Genomic DNA, 26,077 nt, shown 5'->3' on the forward strand with positions numbered 1-26,077 from the left:
CCACACCAAGCGAGAAGAATTTGTGCATCCAACGACCACGGGTTGTGAATCATAAAATTCCTACATTGCAGAAGGAGGCCATTCGGCCCATTGAGTCTGTACCAACCCTTGGAAAGAGCATCCCACCCCCTTTTTTTAAAGGGGAAACAAAACGTTACTGGAAATAACCCGCCAGGTCTGATTATTTTGGAAAAGATACATTGAGATGAATGGGTCTCCCCCGCCCCAGATTTAACCTGTTCTGTATTTCCAGCCACTGCAGCTTCTAAATGTTTTTATAATATCCATTCCAAACATCCCCAGTTTAATTCTACTCCCCCAGAGACCACACAAAGGACAAGGCGTGTTTCATCCTCTTTGAGCAGCGGCCACTTTGCTGCCGCTATGTGTGGCGCTGGGACGCGGCGTCTGTGTGTGCGCGCGTCGCCATGGAGACGGCGGTGTTTGTGCCGAGTCCCGGACGGAGCGGGAGCTGCGGGCCGGCTTGTGGAGGAGGCGGAGCGGCCCAGCCCCGCGTGTTGGATGGAGGAGGAGGCGGAGGCGGAGCGGCCCGGGATGGAGGAGGAGGCGGCGGAGCGGCCCGGGATGGAGGAGGAGGCGGAGCGGCCCGGGATGGAGGAGCAGGCGGGGCGGCCCAGTCCCCCGGGTCGGATGGAGGAGGATGCGGCAGAGCGGACCAGTCCCCCAGGTCGGATGGAGGAGGATGCGGCAGAGCGGACCAGTCCCCCAGGTCGGATGGAGGAGGAGCGTGCCAGCCCTGCGGGCCGAATGGAGGAGGAGGAGGAGGAGGAGGAGCGGCGGGCCAGTCCAGCGGGCGGGGAGGGTGACGGGGCACCGGCCTTGACACCCATCCCCCCCTGTGAAATGGTGGATTTAGGTGGCAGGGGGTTGGAGAGTTTACCGGAGCACATTCTCCACATGCCTGCCTTACAGGTGAGCCAGGTCCCTGTACCCGGGCTGTGTTGCATTTTGTGGATGTGCCGTGTGTCTTAAAACCCTTTTCTGGACATCAGTGTCACACATAGACCCCTGATCCTAGCACTAGCCCTAACATCCAATCCCAACACTCATTTTGAACCCAATGCTAACCCTGATCCCAACATGAACACTCATCCTGACACTAACATTCATCCTAACACTAACCCCAATTTGAATCTTATTAATGGAAATAAACATGATACTCCTGTTCAGCCAGGGTGATTCAATCAAGGTCCATTGTCATCTGAAACACCAGCTTTTAGCCCATTATGGAATCTGATGGCCTTTTTGTTTGTCTTGCTACAAAGTTACAATAAAAATATTATTATTAAGTTGGTAATCTGTGTTTGGAAGTTAGTCACATATTCATAGCTTCGTGGTGGCCTTTTTTTTGTAAATCTGAATAGGTAATGACAAAGTCCATATAGCAACAATGAGTTTGTCTACTTGAGTGCTCTTGCAGATTGCCAGTATTGATTCCAGCCAGGGGCTCATTTGGCAGTTTCTGTCCCCAGCTTATGTGCCTTGTCAGCCTGTTCTAGTACCACAGGGCACAGGCAGGGAATACAGCTGTATGCAGCCACATCATTGAATAACTCCTTTTTTGCCACATGTGTAAATGTTTGTGGCATAGTCTACCACCTAAGGTTTGTGGCATAGTCTGCCGCCTGAGTGAACAGCTAGTGGTACTGTGCAATTGAATTTTGGTTTTTCAACTGATCACAACTTATCAGAATCAGTGGAGCCCATTCCAAAAGGTAGACTATTAATATTTTTGCCCTTTGATTATTCATTTGGCAGCACTTTTTTGTGAATAATGTTATGGGCCAGGGTTTAGAGAACCCCAAAGTGTATCATGGAGTTCACCTGACCCACAACTTTTAATAGATTGTGGTTATGGGAGCAAAAGGGCCTACTTTAAAGGTGTGATGCAAACAGAGAGCTAAAGTACTTTTAAATTAAAACAATGTTTATTTATGAAACCAGTTAACACTTTATAAACCCACAGTAAACATCTGAACAACTATTAACGCCAATCATCCCCACAGATACAATATTCTATAAGTCACCCGTAATCTTTCCTTGAAACATCCAGAAGACAAAATACCCTTTTTAACACCAGAGATCAGGTTTAAATTCTCTACTGAGAGCAGTTATCACTTTGAAATCACCCAAATGATCTAGAGACAGTCTTTAGATTTCAGAGAGATCCTTATACAGCTGCTTGCTTTTCCTGCAGCTATCCAGCTCTCAAAACGAAACTAAACACACGCTGTAGCTGACAGCCCATAGCAAAGGAAAGCAGACAGACAGCCCAGCTCCACCCACACTCTGACATCCCTGCGACTATTGATAAACACTCATTTCTTAAAGGTACTCTCACATGACAGTAACCTTACTGCATATCACATGTTTGTTTTACAGCCTTCAGTAATACAAGTGATGTAAATCTTTTCTCTCAACTTTTTTCCTGTACCTATCAAATTAACACTGCCCGTCTGTTTTTTAAAATAAATTCAGACTATCTAATTAATTTTTTCCAGTTAAGGGGAAATTTAGCTTGGCAATCCACCTACCCTGCACATATTTGGGTTGTGGGGGCGAACTGATGCAAACACAGGGATAATGTGCAAACTCCACACGGCCAGTGACCCAGAGCCGGGATCGAACCTGGGACCTCTGCACTGTGAGGCAGCAGTGCTATCTACTGCGCCACCCGTGCTTCGCCTGTATGGCTAACATTTTTGGTGTCTAGAAATGTAAATTGTAAGATCTTAAATTGGTCCACAAAATGTTCTTTATTTTCCTTGACCATGTTATTTTCAGACTGTCCCATGAAAAATAGTTGACGCGTCCCCTAAATGTTTCCGAGAAAAGAACAGTTATTTGCAAGTGGTGTGATTTTTCTTTTGAAAATGTTTTTATTCACGTTTTTCATTTTATGGAATACAAAATAAACACATCTGTGCAGACCAGATACAATTTACAAAAGCCAAACAATAGAAGTAACCCCCACCCTTTCCTTTTTTACTATTAATTTGAAATATTTTTATTGGAATACATAGGTGATTGTCGTGTATTTACATATATATAGTTCTTCCCTATAGTTTTTCACCCCCCACCCCTCCCCACTGTCGATTGGCCCTGCCCTCCCTCTTCCCTAACTCCCCACCCCCACGCTCTGTTTTCGGTGTTCCTTCGGGATCTTGTGTCTTATATTTTTGTGCCTGCCCCAGAAGGCTGTAACTGGCTCTGCTAGTCTGCCGGCTGAGGGGAGGGAGTGGTGGTGATGGCGCCCCTCCCCGTACTGGGCGGTTTGGCCTCGGCTGGTCCCATTTTGTCCCATGGCCCTTCATTCCTGCCGTGTGGCCCTGTCTTTGTTGCCTTGTTCTTGGCCGCCCATTGTCTATTCCGGCTGTTCCCCTCTCTTCCCTATCTCCCTGCCCTCCCTCTTCTTGTTCCCTGGTGTCTTGTTGGTCTCAATAGCGGGCTTCCTCTCCCTTTGCCCTGTTGGCTGTTGGCTTCAAACAGGTCCTGGAACAAGTTGGTGAATGGCATTCACGTCTTGTGGAAGCCCTCCTCTGACCCTAGGTTGGTGAATTTGATTTTCTCCAGGTGGAAAAATTCTGACAGGTTGGCCAGCCAATTTGCAGCTTGGGGTGGTACTGCTGATTGCCAGCCGAGCAAGATTCTTCAGTGGGCAATTAAGGAAGCAAAGGCAAGGGTGCCACAGACCTCCTGGAAGTGATCTGATCTTCTGTAAGTCAATCTGAACACAAAGCGCAAAAATTACAAAATCTGGTAGAAGTTTCCATTTATATACATTAACTACAGTAACATTTAACTTTATTCTTTGATTATCATATGTGCTCTGTTCTGGCTGTTAAAACTTCCCCTTTCTAATATTACAATGTGATTATGTTTGAGCAGACAAGTTGGCCTCTAATTATGTTGCATGTTCAATTTTATTTTTGTTGAAAAAATTGGTTTCTCTTTCCAGAAAGCTAACAACATCATCTTTCATCTTCTGATGGTTCCATCAGCAACCTGTCACTATAATTCAGAACTTAATTGTGTAACCCGGATATTTCCTTCTTCGGCGATCACTCGCTAACGAGTATGATTGTCTGCCTCAGAAACTCCACGTTATTGGTCATTGGTTAATTGGGTCCTTGCATGGCTGATGAGCTGCATCTTCGACCACACACTTGCCAGGTGGGATTAGTTCTTGGGCTCTAGATCGCTGGTAATCCTTTCTCAGGCTCCTTTTCTGGGCCTCCTCTTGCTGCCAGGTACCCTCGAAGAATTGTGTCCCTTCAGTTAGGAGGTTCCTCTAAGTAGGTCTCTTCTGAGCAAGGGCCTCCCAGTGAAGTCTATGTTGCATTTCTTGAGGTAAGCCTTCAGCTTGTCTTTGAAGCACTTCCTGTGTCCTCCTCTTGACCGAAAGCCGGCCCAGTGCAGTTGGTTCCTAATGATCATGGCTTGGATGCTGGTGCCCTTGGTTTCTTAAGGACACTGATGTTAGTACATCTGTCCTCACAGCTGATGTGGAGAATCCATCTCACACAACATTGACGGTATCTCTCCAGGGCCTTGAGTTAGGGTCTGTACGTAATCCAAGTCTTTGAGCCGAATAGAAGAGTTGGGAGGATGATTGCCTTGTACACAAGGATCTTGGTGTTAGCACGAATGTCACAGTCATCAAAAACCCTCGTCTTTAGGTGTCCGAAAGAAGCGCTCGTGGATTGGATAAGATGTTGGATCTCCACATCGATCTCAGGCTTGGATAAGAGGTAGCTTCCCAGGTAGGGTTTCTCTGTTGATCTTGATGGAGGGAGAAACTGAATCTTGGCCCTGGGGCAGGTTGATAAAGGACTTGAATCTTCTTGAGGTTGAGGCTGAGATGAATTATTTGGTGTGCTTCCGCGAAAATGCCAAGCATAGCTTGGACATTCTATTCTGAGAGAATGGAGATGGTGATGTCCTCTGCATACTGAAGTTCCACAAGCGATGTCAGTGTTGTTTTATTCTGGGATTTCTACAGTTTGATTGGAAGTCACACTGGCTTTCCAGAAGAATTTCTTCAGAGACTTAGCGTAGGCAGCTAGTATTGGGCAATGATCGTCTTGGTGATGGAGAGTATGGAGATTCCTCGATAGTTCCCGCAGTCTGCATTTTCTCTTTTCTTCAAAATGGTGGCAGTGATGCATCCCTGAGGTCGGCAGGAATTTCTTCTCTGTCCCAGATTTTCCAGAACAGCTGATGGAGATGATGGGTGATTTCTTCTCCACATTTGAAAATCCCTGCAGCTTTTTCATTCTTCATGTTTTCAATGCCAGCTTCGACTTCATCCACACTTGGTGAGAGTTCAAGATCATCTTTTCTGGGGATGTATATTACCTCGATACATTATTCTCTTAATCTGCTTTTCCATATTGCACAATGGCCTTGGTTGCCTGTTTGCATTACCGTAACCATCAAGACATTGCATCACTTGGTCACCACTTTGCATCAAGTAACCTTACATTTGACTGCGATGCGTGCACGTGTGGTAATCTTTAAATTAATCGGCTTGCCTAACATAAACTGCGCTGAAAGGATTTTTTTTAAAAGCAAGCAAAGACACTGGCTTAAGATTGCTGCCACAAATCACCTAATTCATCTGGCGTTTCAGGTTGGTTTGTTTCTGGAAGTTTCCAATATGGATTACAATCAAGACCAGCAGGATAGCCTCCTATGGAATTTCACATCTGCTGATGTCAAGAATTCCATCAAAAGGTGAATTGAAACTGTACTAGCTCTTAACATTTTAATTTCTTTAAGCTATCCTTTCTCGTGGAGTGCCGACGGGATCTTCTGATCCTGTTGAAGTGATTTCTCATGGCATCATCCCGGCAGCGGAGTAGGAAAGCCATGTGAAAATCCATAGACTTGTGCGGGAATGTAATAGTCCACCGGCGGCCAATAACTTGCCGCATCCGTCACTGGAAACCTGCCGCAGAGGAGCTGGACAAAGTCTACCGGGACATGGCTACATATGGTCTTCCTAGCTCATCACATCTATTCAGGCATGAGCTAATCAGTTTGCCTCTGAAATAATTATGGGGAGAGAGGTCATATGACCAGAGCATTTTGAAATGTTTTTTAGTACAGTACCCAAGCTGCTGAAAGGACAGGGCTTTCACGCTGGTGAGATCTTTGCCCTCTGTGGGTTTCCTGGCGGCATGGGGTGAATTCAGTGGGAAATCTGATTGAAAGCGGTGGGACCAGAAGATCCAGTCACCAGCCAATAACAGGCTGCCTCCTGCCATCGTGGAACATGCTAGTTCAGAGAATCTCGCCCACAGTCTGGAAGAAATCTGCCAAGGGAGCAGTGGCGCCATCTCTCTCTCTCCCTTTATCTCTTAACTTCAAGACCCTTTCTCTGAAAAGTTTTGGAAACCACCACAGGGATAGAAAATTTCAATCAAAAAGAATCTCTGATACAGTCGCATTGAATTTTGTAAAAGACGGATTACGGTTCAAGAGACTGTCTCCAGAAATTGCAGTTTACATCAGCCTGAACGAGAATTTCAAGACCCCTGTTGAAACATTCTGCCTTAGCTATGGATACGAGTGAAGGACTCATCAGTGAACTCCATTTTGTTCCTTTTACCTTTTTGTCAACAAATCACAAATTTTTGCTTGTATTTTTGTGTGTGTGTGTCTCTCTCACTCTATCTGTGTCTCACTCACTCTCCAGTTTCAGATGCTTGATTGGAACAAACCTGACGAATTAAAGCTGAAAGTGCCATTCTGGTCAAAAGATTCAGATATTCAACCAAGCCACACCTCTTATTGTATTCCATCCAAGCAGTTATTTATTGACGTTGACTGATACTCAGTGAACACGTCAGTCAATACCTGATTGAAATCCAAAACTACCTAAAAATGACATTCTCAGATAAACTTAAAGAATTGGGAGAAGATAGTCATATCAATATCTAATAGGGGCTATTCGAGCTCCTCCTCCTAAATTACATTGCTATGTTATACCTGTTATGCTTCTTGAAAGAATGCTCGAAGTCGTCTTTAGGTTAAGGATGATTTATTGTGTCCCACAATAAATTACAGATTACACTTGAGAAAAGGCTGCTCTTCAATGTTCTGCAACTAGGCCCCAAACAGACTAGCCCCCTTCAGTTTCTTGCACCTCTTGCCACTCCAACCCCTCCGGTTTCAAGTGGCGGAGGCGGGCCTTCGGCGTTCCTTTTATGGGTGTCCCCGCGCTGCCCCCTGGTGACTCAGGCGAGGATCACCACATCCCCCTTCTTCACTTTTTTTTTTTTTTTTTTCGTAGTTGCAGAGCTGTAGTAAAACACAAAGGTAAAGAGTTAGGTTTATATATATATATACACAGACCAGGGCAGGGCGATGCATTTGTCAGTCCATGTTCACAGGTTCAGACGGTCAGGTGCACGTCTGATCCGTGTAGACCTCCTGAGTGGGCTTGGAGATCCAGGGTCGTTTGTGTCCGTGCGGACATCTGCTGCTGGGGTGTCAGGAAGATGTATGACCGTGTCCTGTGGATCCAGTGTGTCCTGCAGATCGAGTGTCGGAAGGACCCGTGGACGAGGTGTGACCTTCAGAAGGTCTCGCCGATTTCGTCGAACCATTGTTCCATCATCCGACTGCACGACGTAGGACCGTGGCGATGTTAGGCGGAGGACCACCGCCATTTTGGACCAACCCCCAGCTGGGTTTCGCAGCCTCACTGTGTCGCCGATGGCCAACGGTGGCAGTACCTTGGCCTGCTTGTCATAGTGCTGCTTTTGCGCTTGGCGCTGTTGACGCATTTGATCCAGGACAGGCGAGTGATCAGGATTGGTGAAGTGTAGCGCTGGTAAAGTTGTCCGCACATCCCTGTTGAAAAGCATCTGAGCTGGTGATAGTCCCGAGCTCAAAGGTGACGAACGGTACGATAGGAGGGCCAAGTGTATGTCAGATTTTGAGTCCGCAGCCTTGCTGATGAGTTGCTTGACTATGTGGACACCTTTCTCCACCCTGCCATTCGATTGCGGAAAGTGGGGACTCGACGTTATGTGCTGGAAATTGTAAATCTTGGCGAAGTCCGTCCACTCCCAGCTGGCAAAACAAGGACCATTGTCGGACATGACCGTCCGTGGGATGCCATGCCTGGAGAAAGTTTCTTTGCAGGCCTTGATGACGGCTGCTGCTGTGAGATCCGGGAGTTGCAGGACTTCCGGGAAGTTGGAGAAGTAGTCAATGATCAGGACATAGTTGCGGCCCATGGAGTGGAACAAATCAATGCCCACTTTGTCCCATGGTGACGTGGCCATCTCATGCTGCTGCAGTGGCTCCTTGCATTGTGCCGGTCGATGTCTTTGGCACGTGTCACAGGAGAGCACCATGTTGGTGATGTCCTCGTTAATCCCTGGCCAGTAAACAGATTGGCGCGCTCTCCTTTTGCATTTTTCGGCACCAAGGTGCCCTTCGTGAATCCTGTGGAGGATGTCCGCCCGGAGAGCCATTGGAATGACGATCCTGTCGTTCCGCAGTATAATGCCATCGACCACGGATAGTTCAGTCTTGACATTCTGGAACTGTGGGCACCGCCCCTTTGGCCAGCCATGCTGCAGGTTGTGTAGGACTTGAAGGAGGGTGGCGTCCTCCTGTGTCGCCTGACGAATTTGCTGCAGCTTCTCGTCCGTTGCCGGGAGCGTCTCCTTGCACCACTGTGCATGAGCTTCCACATCATTGATGGACGCCAGTGGCGGGTTGTCAGCGTCCATGGCTCGTGATAACGTGTCAGCTATCACAAGGTCCTTGCCAGGGGTCTAGACCAGCGTGAAGTCGTACCTGCGCAACTTCATCATCATGCGCTGTAGGCGCGGCGTCATATCATTGAGGTCCTTGTCAATGATATTGACCAGCGGCCTATGATCCGTTTCCACGATGAAAGTGGGGAGACCGTACACATAGTGGTGGAATTTGGTCACTCCTGTTATTAGCCCTAGGCACTCCTTTTCTATCTGTGCATACCTGCACTCTGTGGCGGTCATCGCCCGTGAAGCGTAAGCCACTGGAACCCAGTCCAACTGGTCATCCTGTTGCAGTAGCACAGCACCAATCCCATGTTGACTGGCGTCAGTGGAGATCTTGGTAGGTTTCACCGGGTCAAAAAATGCAAGCGTTGGAGCTGCCATCAGCTGGTATCTTAGATCATCCCATTCAGCCTGGTGAGCCTGGGTCCAGGCAAACTCCGTGTCCTTCCTTGTCACGTTCCTCAACGCCTTTGTCCGTGCTGCCAGGTTGGCTATGAATTTACCAAGGAAGTTGACGAATCCCAGGAACCTTAGAACCGCTTTCTTGTCCTGTGGTCGCTGCATGCTCTGAATTGCAGCGATCTTCTCAGCGTCCGGCTTCACCCCGTGCTCTGAGATTGTGTCGCCCAGGAATGTCAGAGAGGACTGTGCGAAAGTGCACTTGGCCCGGTTGAGCTTGAGTCCAAAGTGGTGTATCCTCTGGAAGACTTGCTTCACCCTCGCAATATGGTCTTTCTCCGTCGCCGACCATATGATGATGTCATCCACATAGACACGTACGCCTTCGATGCCTTCTACCATCTGCTCCATGATTCTGTGGAATATTTCGGATGCAGATATAATGCCGAAGGGCATCCGATTATAGCAGTACCTTCCAAACGGCGTGTTGAAGGTGCATAGCAGGCGGCTGGACTCATCGAGCTGCATTTGCCAGAAACCCTGTGAGGCATCAAGCTTGGTGAAGATGCGAGCTTTTGCCATTTCGCTCGTGATTTCCTCGCGCTTGGGGATCGGGTAGTGTTCCCTGCGAATGTTCTTATTCAGGTCTTTGGGATCTAGACAGATCCGAAGTTCACCAGACGGCTTCTTGACGCACACCAGCGAGCTGACCCAGTCAGTCGGCTGTGTGACTCTTGAGATGACGCCTTGAGTCTGGAGACGCTGAAGTTCGGCTTTTAGCTTGTCCCGCAATGGAGCCGGGACCCTCCGTGGGGCATGAACAACCGGTATGGCTGTCTCTTTGAGCAAGATTCTGTACGTGTAGGGCAGTGTACCCATGCCCGAGAAAACGTCGGGGTAGTCGGTGAGTAGCAGCTGTATGTCCTCGTAAATGCGTGATGATGCAGCCGTGTGCATGAAAATCCGCTGAATGAGCTGCAAATCCTTGCAGGCTTGAGCGCCGAGCAGCGAGGACCTGTTGTCTTCCACAATCTCAAAGCGTAGGCCTGTTACGACAGTTTTGTTGGCAACTTGTAGGTGGCAGGATCCCTTGGAGATGATCGGGTTGCCGTTGTAGTCAGTGAGCTTGCATGCTGCAGGTAACACCTCGTGCGTCCCTGGGACCGATGCGAGATCTTTGCTCGTTAGCAAGTTTGCTGAGGCTCCCGTGTCCAGTTTGAACGTGATGGGGAAGTCCTGTACGTGCACCGTGGCAGTCCATTCACTTGCAGAGTTGATGGCATGCACGTGTCGAGGTTGTGTCGTCAGCTCCTGTGGTCCCGCTGTGGCATTAATAATGCCAATGCTGTACGTGTGCTCCCAGGAGTTGAATTCTTCATGGTCGGAAAAAATGTCGTCGGGAGCCTGAGTGTTCGTGACATCAACTGTGCGGACTTTCAGGTTGCCATGCCGTTGAGTGGACGAGTGAAATTTAGCTGTGGATTGACATTGGGAGGCGAAGTGATTCATTTTTGAACACTTTCTGCACCTTTTTCCTTGGGCAGGACATTGCCCTTTTAAGTGGGAGGAGCCGCAGTAATGACACGTCATGACGTCATGCGTATGCTGCGTTCGCGCATGCGCATTGCGGTTTTCAGACCAGGGCCGGTATTGCGAGTAGTGCGCATGCGCGGACCGATCACTTCCGGGATCGCGTCTTTCAGGACGGTGCGCATGCGCAGACGGGCCAGAGAACGGAAGAGACGGCCTGGAAAACGGAAGAGACGACCTGTGAGGGGAATTCACCATCTTTATATCGTCCTCGTGGTGGATGTTTTGTAAGGAATGTTTTTCAAATAGCTCCTGTACCTGCTGCATTTTCTGCTCCTGTAACAAGCATTTTTCTATGGTAGTTTTTAGTGTTAAATCGTTTTGCAGTAGTAGTGAGTCTCTTAGTTTTTTGTCAGCAAGACCATAGATTAGCTGATCTCTGATGAGTGAGTTTGTTAAATCACCAAAGTTGCAGCCTTGTGCCAGCAAGCGTAACTCTGTGACCAAGTGGGTGATAGTCTCCCCTTGTTTTTGGAGTCTGTGACGGAGGGTGAATCTTTCAATGATTTCATTGGATTGAGACTTATAGTGTTCATCCAATTTTGCCATTATCACTTGAAACTTAGTTTTGTCTTCAGTATCCGCATATGTGAACGAGTTATATGTGTCTACCAGTTGCTGGCCACACGATGTGGTTAAAAGTGCAATTTTCTTTCCATCGGTGGCTGTATGTAAGTCCTGAGCTAACAAGTACATTTCAAATTGTTGTTTGAACATTTTCCAATTATAATTTAAATTACCTGTAGCTCTCATTGGCGCTGGAAGTACCGTGTGTTCCATTGTTGCAGAAAGTCGTCTGAAGTTGAGAGGCTGCAAAGTCTGGTGGCCTGCCTGTTGCTGGTGCTTCTTCTTTGTCTGCTGTCTTTTTCTTTCTTTGTCTTGCTGGTAGCGCTGGTTCCCTCTGTTCAGAGAATCCACTCCTGTACCATGTTATGCTTCTTGAAAGAATGCTCGTAGTCGTCTTTAGGTTAAGGATGATTTATTGTGTCCCACAATAAATTACAGATTACACTTGAGAAAAGGCTGCTCTTCAATGTTCTGCAACTAGGCCCCAAACAGACTAGCCCCCTTCAGTTTCTTGCACCTCTTGCCACTCCAACCCCTCCGGTTTCAAGTGGCGGAGGCGGGCCTTCGGCGTTCCTTTTATGGGTGTCCCCGCGCTGCCCCCTGGTGACTCAGGCGAGGATCACCACAATACCTGTGCAGGTAAAACTATTGTTAAACATGTGGCAGTTTGATATAGGATTTGCATAGCAACTGGAAATGACACAAAGACAATGCCATCTAAAGCTAGTTTAACAAAGTTATTTTGCCTGCAAACTCATGTCCTGAACCTTGTTCCTTCTGTCCTTTATTTTTCCTGGTACTTTTTAGCCCTCTCTCTAAACCTCGGGATAGCCTCCCAATGCGTTGAAATGCAGCGCTGCCTACTAGCACGGATTTTCCATATGGAAAATCTGCTTGAATACGGCAATATGATTTCTCGCATTGAAATACGCAATTCACAGCAGCCCTCGGTCAAATCCAACCTGACACCAGACTGAAGGAGGCTATTTAAGCGAAGAGTTTTTTTGGGGAGGGAAGAAAAAAACATATTAAGAGGCAACTCCCTGTAAAGGGCTGGCTAGCTTTGTGTGGTCGGCGGAGGGGAGGGGATGTGATTGGCAAGCCGCAGCGAATGCATTCTTCAAATGAGGGTTAGGGTTAGGGTCAATTGGTTTCCTTGGCGACGGCTGCTGGAAGACAGGGCCCTGCATAGAGCCCCGCCCCCTCTCTCCATCCTGCACACTATGCAGAGCATGCGTATCGTGTGATCCTTCACGCGTCTCGATTCGAGGTGTCTATTTAGAACATAGAATTTACAGTGCAGACGGAGGCCATTCGGCCCATTGAGTCTGCACCCGCTCTTGGAAAGAGCAGCCCACTTAATTCCCACACCTCCACTCTGTCCCCGTGACCCAATAACCCCACCTAATCTTTTTTTTTGGACACTTTGGGCAATTTAGCATGACCATTCCACCTAACCTGCACATCTTTGGACTGTGGGAGGAAACCAGAGCACCCGGAGAAAACTCACACAGACACAGGGAGAATGCACAGACTCCGCACAGACGGTGACCTAAGCCGGGAATCGAACCTGGGACCCTGGTGCCTTGAAGCAACCGTGCTAACCATTGTGCTACCATGATGCCGATGGTATAAAAGAAAATCACGTCGAGGGTCGACTATAGTACACAATCACATGTGTAGATCATCTACAACATCAAAGGCCCAAACAGCATTGGAAATTGTATGCAATTGTGATGCAATTTTAAAATGTTTGGTAATTGCCTTCGGTTCTACTGTGCTCTCTGGGAATCTCCGGATTCCATCCTTTAAAAACACAGATGGTTAATTTCAACCCTGCTGCATTGTTCTCTGTGCAGTATTATAGAATTTTTCATTGTTAGATTTACTGAATGTTTGAAACTTAATTTGAAAACACCCACTCATGATGTACATCTATGTAACAGCGTTAGATTTGCATTTTCCATTCGTGTTTTAGATTTGTACTTCAGATTGGTGGGCATTTTTTCTTTGAAATGAAAATACCAATTTCACTGCCAAAATACTGATTTTTGGTACCTGGATTTCTGTTGGGAAAGGTCGGCAGCTTTGGTTGAAATGTCTTCCAAGCTTTTGTACTTCCATCACCCCAGAACACCCCTCATCTGACACATTTCTTTGTCTAGCTCCACAGTTCACAGAAATGCCATTTTCAGATGCGCCACTAGTGTGCGCTCTCCACTTGGAAAGAGACCAATGTGAAATTTCTTTACATGAAGCAACGTTGGATCATGAAATGCTCAACCACAAGATGGGCTGAGGGAGAGATCATTACTTTTCAGGAGAAGTCGGATAAATATCTAAAACAGAAAGATGCGGAGATACAAGGAGAGATTAGTTTTGGATTCCTCCAGCAAAACACCAACACAAACACGATGTGCCTAAATGGTTCTGTAAAATCTTATGATTTCACAGTATATTCAAATCTCTTCACAATTTCGTTCTGAGTTGTGTGCTAAGAATTTAATTAAATTAGAACACTCTGGTCATCTTTTTTAATTGTACAGTATGCTAATTATGTTTAAATGCATACATGTGATAGGCATAAACTTTGGATTCACTTGTGTTTCAGTCTAGGAGCCGACTGATATTTTGTTGGCTGCGTATGTAACTTTTATCTCTGTAAATAAATGTTGTGTAACTGTGCAAAGATTGGCTCCATTTTTAGCCTTCAACATCTCACCTCTGGGTCAGAACAATCTTGTGCCTGCTCTACACCATTTAGGTATAAAAGAAACCTAGATTTAAAAAATGACTAATCTCTAATATTGGCCCAAATTGTGATTTTTAAACAATTTAAAACCTTGGCTGTGTTTATTTAAGAACACATTGGCACTAATTGGGTCTGGCCTGTGTTACAGTACAAATTATGCTATTATCTCAATTTTTTACGTCTCTAGCTACTTATGAAGCAAAAACATTTTATTAAGTGAGAAATTTGAAATAAGTTGATGGTTTAATTTATTCTCCTGTAAACACAATAGAGTCAGTCATGGCTCAATTGGTCATATTTTCACCTCTGAGTAAGAAGGCTGTGGATTCAAGCCCCGTTCAAGAGCAATGAGTAACAATTCCAGTTTGATGCTTCAGTGCAGTACTGAGGAAATGCCCTCTTGGAGATTTGCCTTTCATTGAGGGTCGTCTGCTCAGGAGTAGGGGGAGGGGAGGAGGCAAAAGATGCATTGGCATTAGTTCTAACAAGAGCACAGTAAGAAGTCTTACACACCAGGTTAAAGTCCCACATGTTTGTTTCAAAAACTAGCTTTCGGAGCACTGCTCCTTCCTCAGGTGAATGAAGAAGTATGTTCCAGAAACATATATATAGACAAAGTCAAAGATGCCAGACAATGCTTAGAAAGTGAGCATTTGCAGGTAATTGAATCTTTACAGATCCAGAGATAGGGGTAACCCCAGGGTAAAGAGGTGTGAATTGTCTCAAGCCAGGACAGTTGGTAGGATTTCGCAAGCCCAGGCCAGATGGTGGGGGATGAATGTAATGCGACATGGAGGACAGCATGTTGGCACGTAGTTGGCACTGCTGCCTCACAGCGCCAGGGACCATGGTTTGATTCTGGCCTTGGGTGACTGTGTGGAGTTTACATATTCTCCCCGTGTCTGCATGGATTTTCTCTGGGTGTTCCAGTTTCCTCCCACAGTCCAAAGATGTGCAAGTTAGGTGTATTGGTAACGATAAATGATCCCTTTGTGTCCAGGGATTTGCAGGCTAGTTTATGAGATTATGAGGATAGGATAGGGTAGATGGGGGTGTGGACCTGGGTGCAGGGCTCTTTCGGAGGGTTGGTGCAGACGCAATGAGCCAAATGGCCTCCTCCTGCGCTGTAGGAATCCTATGATTCTAAGAGCATGGGCAATTTCTCTGACATTCTTGGCATTATTGATTCCTGAATTCCAAAAAGCAAATTATCTGGTTGTTGTCACATTGCTATTTTTGGGTACTTTGGGCAAATTGGTTGCTGTAGAATAGGGACAGTGCTTTGGAAGAGCTTCATTATCTGTAAAACACTTAGGAACATCCTGAGGTTATGAAAGGCGCTGAATAAAAGTATTTATTTTACTTTAACAATAAGATGTCTACTATTAAACATGCCAGTCACTAAAACTATTTTTTCCGATAGAATTTATATCTGGAAGGAAACGCCATATCTGGACTTTCTGAGGACTTCTTCCATCAATTACCAAATCTTCTCTGGTTGGATCTGAGAAACAATAAGCTCACAATGCTCCCTCTTTCAATTGGAGACCATAGGTTTGACAACAATTTTTCTTCATTGTCTTAAAAATGCATGCATGTCTGCCTCTGTCTTTATTATTTTTTTTACCATTTATACTAGTCAAGCAAAGATTTACATTTGTAATATTAGAAATGGTTTGTTCGTGATGTTTTTCTGCTTAGGAACCATAAATATCTTGTGGGAATATTGGGTACATATTATCTGCACTGTCTGGGTGATATTCTGGTGGACAGGATCATCCTCCTTTTATAGAATCCACTCTATTTTTAGATTCCAGCAAATGACTAAACAATCAATAAAACTGCTATATTTACGTGAGTAATGCTGTTTAGGTACCATGTTGACTCATGATGAAAGTTGGCGCATTTGAAATCTAAATGAACAGCATATTGCCTAAAAAGTAGAAAGCAGACAGTAGTGCTAGAAAGGGTATTTATTCAGTTTGGAGCCAGAAGGTTGTCATCTCATTTGTCTTCTCTTTCATGTTTGAAGGTGGTGTGGTAGCAAAGTGGTTAGCACTATTGCTTCATGGCACCAGTGTAATGAACTCCAATTAGCTTTATTGGTTGGCCAATTGGAGTATGAGCTCCCTCAATGATAGCTCATTGAGGGGGCCCATATAAGCACCTGTGTAGGCTTTGTGAGCCAGTCTTAAGTTGACTGGACTGCTAGCAGCACTGTTTGTAGCTGCTCCTGTAATGTCGTTATTGTAAATAAATATTGGTGTGGTGACAGAACTCCTGCCTCCCGTGGATTACTACAGTGGCGACGAGGTAAACGAAGAATTTTGCGGAAATCAGCTGCCGCACTCGGAGGGTAAGCCTTGCCATTTTAAAAATGCCGTTTTTTGGGAGGTTAGAGGCATTCAACCCGGCTATTGAGGACTGGTCCCAGTATGTGGAGAGAATGTGTTACTTCTTCCGGGCAAATAATATACTGACGGACGAAAGGAGATGGCTTATCCTGCTGTCGGCGTGCGGACCCTCCGCTTTCGCAATTATACATAGTCTGACTTATCCCGATGCGCCAGACACAAAAACCTTCCAAGAATTAACGGAATTGGTGAAAGAGGAATAGAGGGAAAAAGGAAAACCCCAGAACTGCCCCCAATTCTGCCAGGACTAACTGGAGACAGAGGGAAGTACCGGCTGAGGCTCCCCCAACAGAGAAGGACCGTTTCTGGCACCAGACAGAGTGGGGTAACAGCGACAGAAACCCTAGAAGAAGGTGGCAAAAGAGGAATAGCAGGTGGGGACGCAGGGAAGTACACAACCTAGACGCCCCATCCTCCTCCGAAGGGGAACAATTATATAATATTGCAACGAAGAAAGCAGAACCCATTAAGATTACCCCATGGGTGAACGGGCGGCCGACAATAATGGAAATAGACACGGGTGCGGTCGTATCAGTAATGGGAGTGGCAGCATTTAGAAAAATCAAAGATGGACTCCAGCCACTAACCCTAACAAAAACATCGACGAAACTTAAAACCTACACGGGGGAACCCCTGGAAGTTCTAGGCACGACTCATGTACCCGTGGAATATGAGAAACAATTGCTCAGATTACCGTTGACGATAGTAGAGGGCTCCGGACTGAGCTTAATTGGACGAAACTGGCTGAAAGACCTAAAATTAGATTGGATGAAAATTTTCCAGAGTGGAAGCGGGCAGTTGAGTGGAGTACTCCAAAAATACCCGGAGGTCTTCCAGGAAGGTTTGGGGGAAATCATAGGTGCCAAAGCAACTTTGCACGTGGACCCAGAAGCCCTTCCGAAATTTTGTAAGGCCAGGCCGGTACCTTTTGCATTAAGGAAGAAAGTAGATGGTGAAATAGAAAGGTTACGGCGCGACGGCATTATCAGACCAGTACAGTTCTCGGAATGGGCAGCGCCAGTGGTACCAATTTTGAAGCCAGACAGCTCGCTACGTCTCTCTGGAGATTTCAAACAGACGGTAAACAAATACGCACTGCTGGACAAATACCCAATCCCAAAAATAATTTTCCGCCAAAACCAAGCATTTAGGGACATTAAGGAACAGCTGTCATCCGAAAATGTCCTAGAGCATTATGACCCAAGGAAGGAGTTGGTGGTCACTTGTGATGCATCCCCCTACGGGGCAGGAGCCGTCTTAGCCCATAGAGGAAGGAATGGGGAAGAACGGCCAATAGCCTATGCTTTGAGGACCTTGGCGATGGCTGAGAGGAAGTACGCCCAAATCGAGAAGGAAGGACTGCCGGTGATATTCGCAGTAAAAAAATTTCACCAATTCTGTACGGGCGGAAATTCACCATAGTGACGGACCATAAGCCGTTATTAGGGTTATTAAAAGAAGACAAGTCAATACCCCCGATTGCATCAGCTAGAATCCAACGCTGGGCGTTGCTACTGGCGGCGTATAGATACGTTCTGGAGCACAGACAGGGAACGCGAGTAGCAAATGCAGATACTTTGAGCAGACTTCCCCTCCCGGACACTCCGCTGCAAATACCAAAAGTAGAGGAGACAGTAATGACTAAATGTTTTGGACACCCTACCAGTAGACACACAACATATTCGGTTGTGGACGCAAAAAGACCCAGTTTTAGCCAAGATGAAGCATTTACTGCTAACAGGGGAACTGGAAAGACCAGTGGAGCCCCAGATGCACCCATACTGGAGCAGAAGGGACCAAATAACCGTAGAAGACGGAATCCTATTATGGGGAGCCCGGGTAATAGTCCCAGCTCAGGGCCGTCAGACAATCTTAACTGAGTTACATTACGGACACCCAGGGGTATCTAAAATGAAGATGCTAGCTCGAAGCTACATTTGGTGGCCAGGTTTGGACACAGACATAGCAGCCTTGCTACGTCGGTGTCAGGAGTGCCAACAGGGGCAAAGAGTGCCACCAGCTGCGCCATTGCACCCGTTGAAATGGCCAGGCAGACCATGGACCCGCCTGCATATTGACCACGCCGGCCCTTTCATGGGCTCAATGTTTTTGGTGATAGTGGACGCCCACTCCAAATGGTTGGACGTCCACCGGGTAAACGCGGCAAGCACAGCATCGACAATTGAAAAGCTCAGGACCTCGTTTGCAACGCATGGACCTCCGGAGGTATTGGTGTCGGACAACGGAACGGCATTCACAAGTGGGGAATTTGGAAAATTCCTGAAGGAAAACGGAGTCCGTCACATCAAAACGGCCCCTTACCATCCAGCGACCAACGGTCTGGCAGAGAGAGCAGCCGAGACACTTAAAGCGGGACTCAAGAAGCAGCCGGCAGCGTCAATGGACACAAAGCTCTCCCGCTGGCTGTTTGATTACAGGACCACACCGCATTCCACAATGGGCATACCGCCAGCTGAACTCTTAATGGGGAGGCAGCTGCGAACGAAGCTGAGTCTCCTTTTCCCAAATTTAACGGGGAATGTGGAGAAACAACAGGAGGCCCAACGCAGGGGGCATGATAATAGTCGGCAGCAGAGACATTTCCAGGTGGGGGCACCGGTTTGGGTCAAGAATTATGGGAATGGACCAACGTGGGTCAAAGGCACGGTAGAGTCCCAAACAGGGCCCATATCATATATGGTTTCGATAGGAGGTAAGGTGCTGAAGAAACACCTAGACCAAATAAGGGCAGCGGAACCACACCTGGAGGCAGGCGAAGCAGGACTGCCTCAAGCTGGGATAGCCCAGATGGAATGGATACCCACACCCCAGCCCCGAGCAATTTCTCCAGACCCCGTCATCCAGTCGTCAGAGTCGGAGATGGACACATTCGACGAGGCCGCCGCGACACCTCTCCCCAATGAGGAGGAATAACAACTTCCAAGGAGGTCGTCAAGGAAAAGACGGGCACCTATAAGGTACACCTCACCCACTTCGGAGAACGACCCGGCGGACGACACAGAGGTGACAGACCCAGACATGAGGAGCAGGAAGAAGCTCAGAGGAATGCCAGCTGGCAGGAATTTCTCGGACCTTGGGGGGAGGAGTATAATGAACTCCAATTAGCTTTATTGGTTGGCCAATTGGAGTATGAGCTCCCTCAATGATAGCTCATTGAGGGGGCCCATATAAGCACCTGTGTAGGCTTTGTGAGCCAGTCTTAAGTTGACTGGACTGCTAGCAGCACTGTTTGTAGCTGCTCCTGTAATGTCGTTATTGTAAATAAATATTGGTGTGGTGACGGAACTCCTGCCTCCCGTGGATTACTACAGCCAGGGACCCAGGTTCAATTCCCGGCTTAGGTCACAGTCTGTGAGGCGTCTGCACATTCTCCCCGTGGGGGCGTGGGTTTCCTCCGGGTGCTCCGGTTTTCTCCCACAGTGCAAAGATGTGCAGGTTAGGTGGTTGGCCACTCTAAATTGCCCCGTAATGTCCAAAAGTTAGGTGGGGTTGCAGGGTTACGGGGTTAGGGTGGAGGTGTGGGCTGAGGTAGGGTGCTCTTTCAGGGGCTGATGTAGACTTGATGGGCCGAATGGCCTCCTTCTGCACAGTAAATTCTATGAGGTTGTAGATTTAAGCCCCACATGAGCACAAAACCTAGACTCATGCTCCAGTGCAGTACTGGGGAGGTGCTACACTTTTGGAGGTGCTATCGTTTGGTTAATACATGAAACTGAGGCAAAAGGAGGTGCAAAATATCCTTGGCACTATTTAATTGAGAGCATGGGCATTATCTTTCGTGACCTGGCTAATATTGATCCTTCAATCAACATCAATTTAAAACAAGTGATCTTATCATTATCGCATTGCTGTTTGTGGAACAAAATTGGAGGATGGTAGGTCAGTCTCATTATATTTGTAATTTTGGTTCATGATTTGGACTAAGTAACTATCACAAAATGCACACTGAATATCACAATGTTTGTAATGTTGTTAAACGCAGGTCTTGTTTGCACTGAAAGGCGCGAGTGAGTATAAGGGAATCGATCAGGTTCAAAGCAACAGTGTTTTTTGTTTAACATTGTAAAGTACAATGCTGTACATAGAAACACTCCGCCTACTGAATTTTTTTCAAGGGTAAAGTGGAAGCCTGAACGGAGGAAGCTATGCTTCCTGATTCTGCCGTCTTCTTTTAATTTTGAAGCCCCAGATGTGGCTCCCGTGAAACTTTGCATTGGGTGAGGTAGAGAGGCTAAGTTAGCTGGTGTCCTTGGTTTGGGGGCTTTTTTTGGCAAAAAATTACAAGGCCTTTTGGGAGGCAAGGGGACGTCAGTAGGTCCTGACTGTGCTATCTTCTGATTAATTTTGGAGCCCCAAGCATGGCACTTGTTAACTTTGCATTGGTTGGCAGCAGAGAAGCTATTTTAAGACCGTTTGAGGTGATTTTATGCTCCTAATTTAATGCTTCAATCCCTTGGAATCATTCATAAACATGAATCAGAAACGTCCAGAAAAGGATAACAGTGACTCTGATGCTCCTAAGAAAACAAGAAAAACAATCATCTAAGAAAATAAATTAGAGGTTTTCAAGCATTTGAGGCCAGGGAACGAGCAGTTGATATTGTGTAGCCACCTGGGGTGGCCACTTCCCAACACAAAATGGAAGATTACAAGGAATGCAGGGAAAATGGACATGTTGCAAAAGCAAGCAGCTTGCAAAAGCGCTTGTGTATTCTGACTGATACAGAAACCAGTTCTGACTGCTGCAGAAACCGGACAGCACTGTGAAAGAAAACAAGTTAGCATACTAATGAGGCGATACCGGGCGATTCCCAGGTACGATGGAAACAAGTTTGGGGCAGCACGATAGCATTGTGGATAGCACAAATGCTTCACAGCTCCAGGGTCCCAGGTTCGATTCCGGCTTGGGTCACTGTCTGTGCGGAGTCTGCACGTCCTCCCCGTGTGTGCGTGGGTTTCCTCCGGGTGCTCCGGTTTCCTCCCACAGTGCGGGTTAGGTGGATTGGCGATGATAAATTGCCCTTAGTGTCCGAAATTGCTCTTAGTGTTGGGTGGGGTTACTGGGTTATGGGGTTATGGGGATAGGGTGGAGGTGTTGACCTTGGGTAGGGTGCTCTTTCCAAGAGCCGGTGCAGACTCGATGGGCCGAATGGCCTCCTTCTGCACTGTAAATTCTATGAAAGTTAACGCAAATCGATACATTGAATAGAAGGCCAGACTTCTCGGCGCCAAAAGAAGTTCAAAACAGTAAGTCCCAAGAACCGCCCAGTGATCGAGGAACTGTCCCGTTATTGGGGAATTCAAATCAATCGATTGGGAAGAGACCCAATCGATTGCGAGTGTATAGAGGGTCTGCCCAGGTGGGCGCGAGACCCTGAGAGAGGTATAAGGCAGAGACCGCGACCCCAGCTCTCTGTCTCTGCCAGCCTCTCCTTGACCAGCCAGCCCTCCCAGCAGAACACCGTTGCAGCAGAAGAACCTTGAGGAGAGGCCTGGACACCAGCCGCCATCACGTAAGTGTCATACAACGCATGCTACGAGAGTAGACACTCCTGACCCCCTTTAGTCCATAGCTACTGGAAGCCTGCGGACCCAGGACAAAGCTAGAGGCCGTTGTTCCCTGATCCGGCAGTCCCCTTATCCAGATAAGTATTTGGCCTATTAGTGGTAGGATTAGCCTTGTCTTATAGTTTTATATGCATGATTAGTAGATAACTATTATAATAAACGTGTCTTGTTTGAACTTACTAACTGGTGTGTGGAGTTATTGATTTGAACTTGAAACTTGTGGCGGTATCTTAACGATACCTGACGACTCCACAGCTAAGGAACGAAACAGAGCTAAATTGAGTGTAAAGCACATTCACCCAGAACGAGCAACAATTGGTAGGATGTCTGGGCTACTCCCTGCGAAGGGGAGAACAATCAATACTCATGCTGAAAAAAAATCCCAAACAAAGTGCGCAAAGTGTTACACATTTAAGTGCTACCAGAATAAATTAGATTAGAAGCATGGAAAATATGAAAAGACTCTGAGAAATCTGAATTGAATACAAAACCTAATGCAAGTAGCCTCTTGGTTTAACGTTCATCCAAGGAAAAACTATAAACTTGTATGATTACTTACAAAATGGGCACGGTCTGAATTCACAGTCAGCGAGTATCAGTGTTAATTGTGGGGCAAAATTCTCCCAAGCTCCCGCTGGCATGTTGATGGTGGTCATGGGGGAGAGGGAGACTTGGGCTGGAGAGCCAGAAATCAGTTTCACGCCAGTGTCAATGTACAACCTGATCATCCGCTGGTGCCCGTACAACCCGCCAAATGATGGTGTTAACCTTATTTGCATCCTGTAAATGGGATGCAGATGAAGGCCCCACTTCCCAAATTCTCTGTGATGCCGGCGGGAAAACATGCCAGTGTGAAACACACTTGGAACAACGTGGCATGCAGAAATCATGTCTCATTTGAACTACGCCTGGGACTGCCTCCGGAGTTCATGACCGAGGCAGCCCATAATCCTGGAACACCACAGCAGTGGGTCAGTGCATCGGAAGGTGGACCTACCAGATTCAGTGTCCTGGAGCGGGTCCATCTTCCAGTCTCAGAATATTCCTGGAGATCCATCTTCGTTCTCCAGCGGCTCATCTTCTTTCTTCAATAGTGGGTCAGTGATGTTGGGCGCCTTTTCAATATGGTACCCAGGCACAATGGTGGACTACACACCATCCAGACTTAAGTGCAAAATTAATTAGGTAAAGGGTGAAGGATTTAATGTGTTTTTCCACTGCTCGCCACAGGGAAATGCTCTACTTCATTGTCCCGCCACGGCACAGTCTCAAAATGGGAGAATTTTAGTCAGTTGGTTGAAATGTTTTAATAAATGTTCCTATTTGCATTACATTAAAGTGACTAACGAATGGGCTGGTGCTGATTCTCAATCGGTCTTCCTTCTTTTATTTATTGTGAAAACGTTTTTAAAAGTTGCACCTTGTTGAATGAGGTATAACTGGGTTTTCAGTGGCATTCTCAATTCATAATTATTATTGGACATCCTTAATATCAAATTCTCCACTGCAATAAAAATGCTCATTTAAATATTTTTTTTAGAAAGCTTTCTAATTCAGCTTCTACCTTTTAAAATTTTTTTAGAGTGCCCAATTCAATTTTTCCAATTAAGGGGCAATTTAGCACGGCCAAGTCACCGAACCTGCACATCTTTGGGTTGTGGGGGCGAAACCCACACAAACATGGGGAGAATGTGCAAACTCCACACGGACAGTGACCCAGAGCCGGGATCGAACCTGGGACTTCGGCGCCTTGAGACAATAGGGCTAACCCACTGCGCCACCGTGCTGCTCCCGGAGCTTCTACCTTAATTTCACATATATGGCCCAATAATTTATTTTGCTGTCTGTTTTAAAAAATATGTATTATAGTCAAAAATCCAGTGCTGTTTACTTCCTGGTTTTCTTTCTGTGAGAATATTTAAATTTGATTGGCTGCTTACCCTGCTTGTTTGCATCACTGCTGCTGAAGGCCTCTTTACGAGGCACCAGATTCCAGGAAAGGGGAAATTCATGCTGCAGCAATCACCAGATCTTTGTGAGCAGCTTTCTTCGAGGTCAATGCCATGATGTCATCTCTGACTGGGAAATCCAGCTCAGCATATTGCAAAACATTCTGTAATCGTGCAATTAACTCATGCCACTATTTCACTTGATTATATGAATAATTGATGCAAACTTACTTTGAGTGCCGCAGTGTATCAAGTAAGTTTGTGTTGGCACTTACTTCGTTATTGCCTTCAGTATTCCAAGAATAGTTCTGAATGTGTAACATTATCGGAGGGTGCAAGTGAAACAGTACCCTGAGTAGGGTTGGCAACATGATTTTTATTTTGGATGAGATCTTTCGTTTGTTCACCCTTGCGGGAACCTCCTGTCCTGTCAACATCTCACCTCTGCCTTGGAAATTTAATTGGAAATCTCATTGACCAGCAGCACCAGAAGATCCCACTGCCAGCCAGTGGTGGGCTGCCTCCCCTCACCGAGCCACTCCACGGAGAGGCCAGAGAAGCTCGGCCTCTATCGTTTTTATTTTTATGACACAAGGGAAATGTTGTACTTTTAATTGTTAATGTACATTTTGCACAAGCTAATCAATCTCCTGTTTTTTTTCCCTTTTGACTGAATTTCACCAAACACAATGCTCCAGTTTGCACCGCAGGACCAGCCAGTCTGAACATATGCTCACTCAGTTGCAATCAATCAATCAGTCATTCACTTACACCCACTAATTAGCTCCCAATTACCTGTTTGCCATCCAGTTACATTGTGCAAAAGGCTTAATTGACATAATTGCAAGGCAATTGGATGTTTTCGCTAAAACGTTGTGCAGAAAGCAGGCTTCAACTCCAATAAATAAAAGCCTGCACGCAGCCAGAACATTAGTGTTTTTTTAATATAAAGGTTTACTAAATCAAAGGACATTAAGCCTGAAGGGAAATGAAAATGGTGGGCGCCACTGAAAGCAGAGGAAGTACGTTGCTCTTTCTTGATAGATGGTTTTGAAGTTTTACCTTGATTGAAAAGGATGCTGAAGTTTTGCTGACAGGTTCAGCCTGAGGAGGCACTTGGAAAATAAAATGCCTGAGATGCAAAGTTTCTGGTGAAAAACAAACATCTCTTGCCAATGTTAGCCTGGAGTAATTTCTCGCTCATCTCAGGAGTTGATGTTTGATAGATGTCAGCCAGCATAGAAGCAGTTGTGAAGATAGTCTATGGAACAGTCTGGTGGTTTAAATTATGGTATACGCTCGCAGACATCCTCCACACCTCAAAGAGCCAGCTCATCCTCGCTTTTGTGAGGTGCGCCCTATACATGGCCTTCAATTGCAGCTGCAGCCTCGTGCATGAGGTTGAGGCATTCGCCCTTCGTAGCACCTCACATCAGAGACCTTCTGCCAATACCTCCCCGAACTCTTCTTCCAACTTGGCCGTAATCCCTTCCGTGGACACCCTGTCCTCCAAAATCTTCCCGTTAATCTTCCTTGGCCGACACCACCCTTTTCTCCAATCCCTCTGTCGACAGTACCTCCTCCAGCAACAAGGGGGCCGACATTATTGGGAAGCTCTGAAACCCCTTCCTTACAAAGTCTCGGACTTGGACTTGCAGGTACCTAAACCCTTCCTCTTGAGCCAGTCTGTACTTCTCCACCAACCCCTCCAACCTCGCAAAACGTCCCCCCAGCAACAGGTCTTTTATTACCTTGATCCCCCTCTCCTCCCATCTCTGAAACCTCCCATCCAACCTTCCTGGCTCAAATCTATGGTTTCCGTAATTGGCATCTCCCCTGACCCAGCCCCAACTTCAAGTGCTGCCTCCAGATCATCAGCATTGCCACTACCACTGGACTCGCAGAGTACTTGCCCGGCATCATTGGAGCGACGCTGTTGCCAGCGCCCTTAACCCAAACCCTCTGCACAAACCTTCCTCCATCCTAACCTGGGTTAACGGACCCTCCCCCAAT

At 46.6% G+C, this 26,077-nt stretch overlaps 1 protein-coding gene across 1 annotated transcript in view; it reads left to right on the forward strand.

Annotated features, from left to right (window-relative positions):
* Positions 1-364: 364 nt before the first annotated feature.
* The window catches only part of LOC119950982 (leucine-rich repeat-containing protein 27-like), a 141,937-nt gene continuing 116,224 nt past the window's right edge, over positions 365-26,077 (forward strand). The window contains exons 1-2 of the mRNA XM_038774015.1: positions 365-933; positions 15,536-15,666. Coding sequence (XP_038629943.1) covers positions 385-933; positions 15,536-15,666 — 680 coding nt within the window. The 5' untranslated portion in view covers positions 365-384. The remainder of the gene's footprint in view (positions 934-15,535; positions 15,667-26,077) is intronic.

The sequence above is a fragment of the Scyliorhinus canicula genome, chromosome 16 (genome assembly GCF_902713615.1).
Source record: "Scyliorhinus canicula chromosome 16, sScyCan1.1, whole genome shotgun sequence".
Classification (NCBI taxonomy): domain Eukaryota; kingdom Metazoa; phylum Chordata; class Chondrichthyes; order Carcharhiniformes; family Scyliorhinidae; genus Scyliorhinus; species Scyliorhinus canicula.